This window comes from Argentina anserina, chromosome 4, assembly GCF_933775445.1.
Source record: "Argentina anserina chromosome 4, drPotAnse1.1, whole genome shotgun sequence".
In the NCBI taxonomy this organism is placed as follows: domain Eukaryota; kingdom Viridiplantae; phylum Streptophyta; class Magnoliopsida; order Rosales; family Rosaceae; genus Argentina; species Argentina anserina.
In genome coordinates this window covers 15882669-15891881 of record NC_065875.1, presented here as the reverse complement: position 1 = coordinate 15891881, position 9213 = coordinate 15882669, and the positions used below count along the sequence as shown (strand labels likewise).

Genomic DNA, 9213 nt, shown 5'->3' with positions numbered 1-9213 from the left:
GTCTCGTAATTTTCTTTAGAATCCAAGCCCTCAATTGTATCTCACCACACAATCCACACAAAAGCAAACCTCGGTGAGTTGGAGCTCCACCAAACCCAAATGGGTGAATTTGCCATAAGTTTATTCTTTCTCGGTTTCTCAAATCTCAGTTGGGTATGAAAACATTACATCCTATTTCTAGGTTTTATATGCTCGGTTTAAGAACATATACATCCCTTTATTAGCCTAGTCTATTGGTTTGGTGTGCTCTTCTCAACTTTATGATTTCACAAATAAGTGCAATTCAAATGAATTAATATTCTAGTTATGGATTTTAGTTTTTTGACACCAAACATTTTGGGTTCTTGAAATTTAGCAATCCAGAGAGAGAGTTAAGAGGTTGGAGATATATGAAATGAGAGGAAGAAGAAAGTGATGAGCTTTCCGTTTTTTTGTTCTCGGTTTTCAACAATGGTGAGCAAGGAAGAAATTGATACGTGTCACTCTATAAGTGGAGGGTCGCACCATCCACGTGGTACGTTTGACGCACCTATGAATTTCTCGAAAATTTGGTACGGATTGGAAGAGTAGGGCTGATCCCCTATTTATAGGGAGGAAAAGTGCCACGTGCCAGTCCCTGATTGGCCCAAAATATGTCATGTCACACCTAAACACCTCTATAGCTTGCCATATGGCTGATGACAAGCCCAAATTGCTGACATCAGCAACAGTTGGGGTATTTCAGATATGCCACATGTCACGACGTGGTCTAACAAGAGATTGACACGTCACCGTCTTATTTAATTTCAATCATATCTTCAAAAAATAATTAAAAATAGTTTGGGACTTCGAAAAATTATCCAAAAAATACCACAGACTCGTGTCAACCCCTAGTTTCTATTTTTGAAAGATAAAATAAAATTTGACCAACCTAAAAAATTTGGGATGTTACAAGGCAACCTCGACTGCCACCCGACATTTACAACCCTGCCTGCGATATCCACAACCATGTCGATATCACAATCACGATGAGACACTCGACTCAGATCTCCCTTGGATCCTAGATCCAAGCCCCAAAAAACAGTTTCACAATTGAAAAAGAAGGGAACCCACTCTCCAATCGCTAATTAAAACCTGATCGGAGGAGAGAGGGAAATTCTCAACCCCGCCTTCGACCCCTTTCTCTTGAATGAGGGTGGACAAGCTCCACCATCTTGAAACACCAACACGGAACATTGATCTTCACACCACACTGAATTGCAGAGGAATACAAGAAAAACTAGAAACCCTAGCAGCGGCAGCGAGGGTAGAGAAGACGAGAGAGAACGTTGCATTTTTCTACTAACAAAGATGAAGTTGAAGCGTTATGGTAAATTGGACATGATATATCATCTCGATGGAGATTTTCTATTGATCAATTGGTCTTAGTGATACACATACATGTAATGTTACTCGATCACATCGAGAAACAACCACCATGTAGAATTTTGCATATGCTCTTCCACAAATTAAGAACATAAATGAATTGAGACGTACTATGTGACATTGGACACGTAAAAAACCGGCACCATTTGAAAAACCACAACGGAAGAGAAGAAGACCAACGTACGCTTGAGCATGGTGTACGAGTGTTGCACGCACCTAACTCTTATTTGTTTTCTCTATCTCTTTCATTTTAGTTTTGAAGCTGGCAACCATCGATATCTGCCACGCAACCAGTGGCCTACATACTGATGTAATTCGTAGAATCCTAGCTAAACCATTATTTCCTTCATTTTTAGCCCCGTGTTTGGCCTATATTATGGGCTTAAATTATCAAATAATCTGACTAAGGTGTTTGGTAAATCAACTTATTTCCTAAAATCATGAATTCCAATGTTATTTTTAGGTAAATTATGAAAGCTGTAAAATGGAATTTTTAGAATCTGCTAATTAAATCCGCAAACACACATTTTTTCAATCGCACCTCAGGACTAAACTGAGCCTTAATGTAAATTAACACGAAAAACTCTCTTTAACAGAATATCCGATTACTTTAACTGTAAAATGAATTCACAGTTGGCAGAGTGTGTTTACTAACACGGTTGTTAATCTAAATATTTGGTGGATTTTCAATTAAATGAAAATCTGGACTTTTGGCTAAATATGGTTTTATTTAGATGCTTAAAAAATCTATGGAATTAATGCTTTAGTTATTAGTTTGCTTAGTTTGGTAGATCCCGTCTTCCCTTCTTCTCTCCCTCTTTGGTTTTTGGCCGTGACGACAATGGTAGAATGGTAGATCCCACTCTTTGTACTCTGTCTGCCCGCCTCAGTTTTAACCCAAATTAAGGAAAGATCACCTTCTTCATGACCAGACATTCAGACAACAACCACTAAATCCCACCTTAATCCCCATCATTAACTGTCTCTTAATTACCACCTCTGCAAAAAAGACCTCTCTGCTCCCCGTCACGAACCCCCAAATCCAAACAGATCCATAACTCACGTGCCGAAATAGAGGGCTACTACAGTCATTGTACTAACCAGAACCTCTTTCTTCTGGTTATCTTGTAGCTCTCTCACGCAGGTAGTTCCCTTTACAGATTTTCTTGTCTATGGGGCAATTTTACCATGTGGCTACGCAGCTCGCTACTAAAACCGTAACCAATAAAAATGGGACAAGTGTCGGTTGAGGGAGGAAACACAAGCATAACATGGACCTGAGAATATGAGATCCAATACAACATTGATAGTTGATTCTTCAAAATGGACACTTGTCTTCCTATCATTGGGTGTTATGTGGTTAGCTAAGTGATTGTGAGAGGGTGAATAAAAAAAAGGTCGGGTAAAGTAAATGTAAAAAAATAGCTGGGGAGGTTTGGCGCGTATATAAACCACCAACGGACCCGGGAGACCCCATTATATAAAAAAAAAAGAAAAAAATAAAAAAAAAGACGCTCCTCTCAAAGTTAAGGAAGAGAAGAAAAGTAAGAGATCAAAAAAACTGATAGAGAAAGAAAGAGAAAAAAAAAAAACCAAAAACCAAAGCCGAGAGAGAGAGAGAGACACACACACACAGTTGTGTGTGAAAGAGAGAGAGAGAGAGAGAGAGAGAGAGAGAGCTGTGAATCCAGACCCATCTTCTTCTTCTTCTTCTCTGTTGTTGTTGTTGATGTTGTTGTGTTGTGTTGTGTCGTGTCAGTTGTGTGTGTGTTTATACTAGATTAAGATTAAGTCTTGTCTCCCCCATTCGATCAGAGCCACCTGAATTGTAGACCGGCCGAGGTTGTTGTTGTTGAATCGAACTCGGTTCGTTGGTTGTTGTCTGTCCGAGTGTTGGTCGTGGCCGTACAATGGAGAGGTACGGTCGGAACAACACGGAAGGGTCGGAGTCGGATCCATCGCCGGAGTGGACCGCTCCGGGACCCGAGACCGGGCTGGAAGGTGAGACAGGGTCTTTGTTTGTTTTGCATTTGAATTCGGATTGAATTTCGGGTTTGGATTTGGCGAAATCACTGAAATGTGGGTTTTGATGTTTATTTTGTTTTTGGGGAAATGCAGAATCCATGTGGCAGTTGGGCCTCGGACCCGGAGAATCGTACCCGGAGCGACCCGACGAGGCCGATTGCAGTTACTATCTCCGGACTGGGATTTGTGGCTACGGCTCTAGGTGTCGGTACAATCACCCCCGTGATCGTAGCGCGGTAATTTTTGTTGAGTTAACCGGTTTTTACTGCTTGTGTTGATTGAACCAAGCACTGAATTGGATTGTGTTGGGTTGATTCACAATGCTCTTGTTTGGTTTTTGTGTTCTGCTTTGGTTTGATCTTTGTCGGTCACCACAGATTTGATGACGTCGCTTGTGATTTTGATCACTGCTTTATTGAATTTTTTGTTAACTCATTGTGTTGAGGAATAAGATCTATGTAGTTGATATGGGGAGAAGTGATTGTTTACTTGTGGGATGTGTGTTTTTCAGGTTACCGGAGCTCTGAGAGCTGGGGTTGTGGAGTACCCGGAGCGGGTGGGGCAGCCTGTGTGCCAGGTATTTGGTTTGTGTATTGATATCTTTGAAGCTTTCAGTTTTAGGGTGATTAATGTTTTCATGGAGGGGATCACATGTATTGGGCTGTAGTAGTGTCTTTTATAGATCATTTCATGCATTGTTTCTTTGTTTGTTAGTGCTGGGAAATTATGAATTGCGCTTGTTTGATTGTGCATTGCTTGTTTGATTGCAGTATTATATGAGGACGGGGACGTGCAAATTTGGTGCCACTTGTAAGTATCACCACCCTAAGCAGGGAGGAGGCTCGGCATCCCCTGTATCACTAAATTACTATGGATACCCAATGCGGCTGGTCTGTGTTTCTTGATCATAACTTCAATTTTTTGGTCGTGTTGGTATTCTTGTTTCATGACTGAGGTAGTGTTTCCATCAATGCATTACTTTTCAAATAATTACAGGGTGAAAGAGAGTGTTCGTACTATGTCAAAACTGGACAGTGTAAGTTTGGTGCAACTTGTAAATTCCATCATCCACCACTGACTGGCACACAATCTCAAGTGCCATCACAAGCCCAAGCTTCAATTGTACCTGCGCCCACAATGTATCAAACTGTGCAATCTCCATCCGTTTCCTCACAGCCATATGGAACAGTAATGGTTGCAAGACCTCCTTTGCTCCCTAGCTCATACGTTCAAAGCCCCTATGGTCCGATGCTGATTCCCCCTGGAATAGTTCCTTTCTCTGGTTGGGGTCCATATCCGGTAAGTAACATTTTCTTTAATTGGTAAGTATCTGTAATAGATTGTACTGTATTTTACATGATTTTTAATAAAGCTCTTAACTATGTCTTGCAGACTGGTGCAAGCCCATTAGCTTCTCCTAGTACTCAAACCACTGTTGGTTCAGGGGCACTTTATGGGATAAATCAACTATCTTCTTCAGCGCCTGCATATACAGGAATCTTTCCAACTGTACCTTTTTCTCTTGGTCCTCCAACCACTAGCCAGAAGGAGCAATCTCATCCTGAAAGACCTGGCCAAGCAGAATGTCAGTATTACTTGAGAACGGGGGATTGTAAATTTGGGTCCTCATGTAGATATCATCACCCAGCAGAAGTTGTTGCACCAAAAACGCCTGTTGCCCTTAGCTCAGTTGGTCTTCCATCGCACCCGGTGAGCCGCTCTTTCAACTCCTCTGCATCGTGATGCTTTTAGTAGGTCATCAATTATAAGCTTGTTCATCTTAAAGCTGTAAACTTTACAATGGAATGGTTTCTTATATACTATCTGACCACCTCCCACCCTCCCCCCTCGTTTGGTTTTTTTTTATCATCCTCACATGCTCAGTGAAAAATGATATCTAAGATTTGGGCTTATTTGAGGTCCTTTTGGAAGATTTATATGGTATTTAACTTGAGGTGAAAATCTATCAATAAAACATCTGCTCACTAAAGAATAAGATTTCAAACCACAATTTGGTCCTGTTGGATGTATGTGCTGAAACCCTGAAACATAATTGTTGTTTTATGTTGATGAATGACTTTATTAGTTGCAAAGTTCTGTAAATTTGGGCTATAATGGATACTTATTTTTTTCTCCTAGACTCATTTTGTCTAATGTTTTTTCCAAAGTTGCCGTTTGATTTTTTTTTTGGGGTCAGTTTGTTGCTGAACTGTAGCCCTTCGCTCACTGATTTCATCCCATCATCAATCTCATCCTTTCATTTACTTCCTCTGAGGCTCTGACAGCATAGCATACCAAAAAAAGAAAAAAAAAAGAGAGTAGCTACATACACCTGTATTAAATTCATTTACCTTCCCCTCTCATGAAGATGTCTTTGATGTTTATCTTGAATCAAAATAAGTATAGGGTCGTTGTTCTTTGAGTATGAATGTGTATTTCATGCATGTATGTGTATATTGTGTATTACCCATGTAGTTTCAGGATTTCTTGCATACAATGCATGCGTATGTTCTGTTTTTGGACATACATGTTTTTTCTGCATTTTTGTGTTGGGCTCTAAGGAGGCAATTAGGAATAATTCTCCTCCCTTCAAACAGTGTTTCTATTATATGTTATATTTTGGGTTTTCTTTTTTGGAGGCATGTCAGTATGCTAAACATGTTTGAATTGTCCGTTCCATTTGGATATGCTGGTGATGATTGTATTGATCTTCAAGCCAGGGGCCAAATTTAGCATGAACAGTGTTTGGGTTAAATATTCTGTATAGTAGATACAACATAATGGTGTTCTAAGTAAGCTTTGTTTTGGGTGTAAATCTGCTTCTCAGCTAAATTTATACAAATCAAGCATATAATCGAGTGTTGGGTCTTTCCCAGCTTTATATTCTGTTTGGTCTTTTCTTTTGCTTTTCTGGGTTTTCTGTTAATTGAATGCGTTATTGGTTAGTTATGCTTGGATTTTGAAATTCTATGTGATCAATCAGGGTGCACCACTTTGCACTCACTATGCACAACGTGGAGCATGCAAGTTTGGGTCATCATGCAAATTTGACCACCCAATGGGAACGCTCAGTTACAGTCCATCAGCGTCTTCTGTCACTGATATGCCAGTTGCACCCTACCCAGTGGGATCCTCAATAGGTATGCTAGCCCCATCATCCTCATCGTCAGAGTTGCGGCCTGAACTCAATTCAGGCACAAGCAAGGACTCAGTTTCTGCCAGAATGTCTTCTTCACTGAGCACTGTTAGTGGATCAGTTGGCTCCACTGTTTCTAAGGATGATGTTGCCCATTTGGGTGATCAACAGTCTGCTCAGGTTTCTGGTCCTTCAACTACCAGTGACAACGGTACAGAGTCTCATAGTTCAAGTTAAGCAAGGTCCAGGGACTTTCCATTGTCCTTTTTTGATCAACTTTTCAACGAAAACATCATTTTTCTTTTGCAAGTCCTCCAACAGAGGCTTCATATCTCACTGGCTCAGCATACCTCAGTTACGTTCATCTGTGTGGCATATCATCTCTATATGGCCCTTCCCTTTTATCTTGAATAAGCATTGGCCAACCTTCAAAAGTTTAGCAAACCCATATAGTTCCATCTTGCTCATTAATAACCAAGAAGAAAGCTTCCATTAGGCAATTTTATCTCCAGTTCTCTGATTTGGAGTGTGTTTTCATCTGTACTCCAGCTCTGTCCAGAATGAAAAGATTAGTTCCAGTCTTTGTGCTTCCACATTGACCGTGTATTCACGAGTTTTCTTTCAAATTGGGGAACATTCGTTCAGTTCAACTTGGGAATTTGAATTCATGTAAACCCCCACTTTTTGTCCAAGGTCTATATTGAGAACAGAGAAGTAATTCAAAGACCCAAGGAGGCATCAACAATGCTACTTTATAAGGGCTTAGATACATAGTTATGTTGTGTCAATGAAATGCTCGACCATGTTATTGATAAATTTATTATGAAATACAAAGTATATGAAGAGGCACTATTGACTGTATAATTATAAGCTCTCTTCCTGATCATATTCTTGCTTTCACAGCACACTGCTTATAATATTTATGCTAAATCATAGACGAAGTTCTTGCAGGGACGAAAACTTGACACTTAGATTTTGTTTTGGTTTAAGAAAAAGATGATCTTAGCAGATCAAGGCCATTTCCTAAAAACTAACTCATCTGCCCTCATCAGTCATCTCAGCCTATAGCCCTATACAATCTTTTGTTATGGGAACATATGGGGCCCTCCCTTTGATGTTTTCATATCCTTTTTGGAAGTTCTTACTTTAATCATTGTTCTAATTGCTCCATTTTTATAGGGCACAAAGTCTTGCTTGGGAACTTTTCAATAGGGTATCCCCATAAGCAAACAATAATAGGATACAAGTTACTCATCGTAATGAATTGAAATTGATGGGATGTGCGGCAGTTTATGAACTTTATGCGTCTGGCCATATCCTCACCCGTCCCTAAGATTTGCCTTAGGTACATATATATGATTGAGCATAAGATGTTTCCCCAGGAAAAAAAAAGATATTTTGGGGTGTTCATGCACGAGTTGTATATGACACACCCGTTGTCAACAACAACTATATTACCTATTAGGGTAAGGAAAATAGACTCGATTCTGAACTTCCCCATCATGTGACTCGATCATTTACTCATAATCTACTTTTGGTTTGAAGCCAAGGCATGGCTTAGTAAAGAGAACAAATGAATCCAGATTTGAGGGCTTGAAACTGCGTATTAAGTCAGATTCCAAAACTTACCAATCTGCTTGCCTATATAATATATTAGTACATTTGCTAATCTTAAGATGGATTTAGTACTCTAAACTTCTAAAGGTTAAGCAATTTGTTTAGCTGAAGTTACAAATTTAGTCAATTGCCACAAAAAGAATTGATGAATGAGTATGATGAACTAGTAGCAAATTGGCAAAATGAATGCTAACAAATTGGCAGTAATGCCTAAAAAGTTTAGTGACACATCTAATCATAAACTTCATGGTCACAGATAATCAAGTGAATATTTCATAACTCGAAGTGAATGAATGACCTCTAAATTTTTATTGCGAAGGTATTAACTATGCTCTTTTCACCACTTCTTCTATATGTAACTTTGGAGTGCGAGCCATTGTTTGAAATGTATCCCACAAAACCGATCAAATGGCTCATGCCTATAGTTTTAATACATCACAACACTATTCAACATCCCGTACCTAGTGACCAACATTCTCTAAACATCTAGTTGTGAAGAGATTTTTACACAGCAGACAATTAACTGAAGCCGCAATGTTCTAAAAATCCCCGCCTAGGACCGCCTAAGCGGCGCCTAGGCGCCCGGAGACTCTTGGCCGCCTTAATTTTGGGCCGATTAATCCCCGATTAATCCCCGATTAATCCTCTGGGCGCTGGTTTTTAGCTGTCCGCCCGATTAACGCCTAGCGTTTTTTAGAACTTGATTGAAGGACAACTACGCATCAAGAAACCAAATAAAGAGAAGTGTTATTGCAAACAGCCAAACACTAATAGTTTGCACGTTTCATGCAGACACTGATTAATTAGCTCGGTAGTGGTCCATTATAATCCATATACTAAGTTCGAAGTTGCATGGATTTTACGTTGTGTCAGCAAAAGACCAGGCAAATAGCCGAAAAGAGAGACACATAATGCTGATTATGTATGTGAAGGCCAGTACAGCCATAAAGAGAACGACTAGCAAAGCTAGCTAAGCAAGCACCATTATCAAATGGGATGCGACGAATATTAAGAATTGGGAAAGCTGATTA

At 39.8% G+C, this 9213-nt stretch overlaps 1 protein-coding gene across 1 annotated transcript; it reads left to right on the top strand.

Annotated features, from left to right (window-relative positions):
- The first annotated feature begins 3040 nt into the window (after positions 1–3040).
- LOC126792951 (zinc finger CCCH domain-containing protein 34) lies at positions 3041–7467 on the top strand. Its single transcript, XM_050519475.1, has 7 exons — positions 3041–3405; positions 3523–3665; positions 3941–4006; positions 4200–4319; positions 4426–4728; positions 4822–5139; positions 6413–7467. The coding sequence occupies exons 1-7, from the start codon at positions 3315–3317 to the stop codon at positions 6800–6802; spliced, it is 1431 nt and encodes a 476-aa protein (XP_050375432.1). The 5' UTR covers positions 3041–3314; the 3' UTR covers positions 6803–7467.
- The last annotated feature ends 1746 nt before the right edge of the window (positions 7468–9213 follow it).

Excerpts from the sequence above, each read along its gene's own strand:
- LOC126792951 (XM_050519475.1), top strand. The coding sequence starts at position 3,315 with ATGGAGAGGTACGGTCGGAACAACACGGAAGGGTCGGAGTCGGATCCA. Across the intron at positions 3,406-3,522 it reads ACCCGAGACCGGGCTGGAAG|AATCCATGTGGCAGTTGGGC; the intron begins GTGAGACAGGGT and ends GGGGAAATGCAG. Across the intron at positions 4,007-4,199 it reads TGGGGCAGCCTGTGTGCCAG|TATTATATGAGGACGGGGAC; the intron begins GTATTTGGTTTG and ends GTTTGATTGCAG.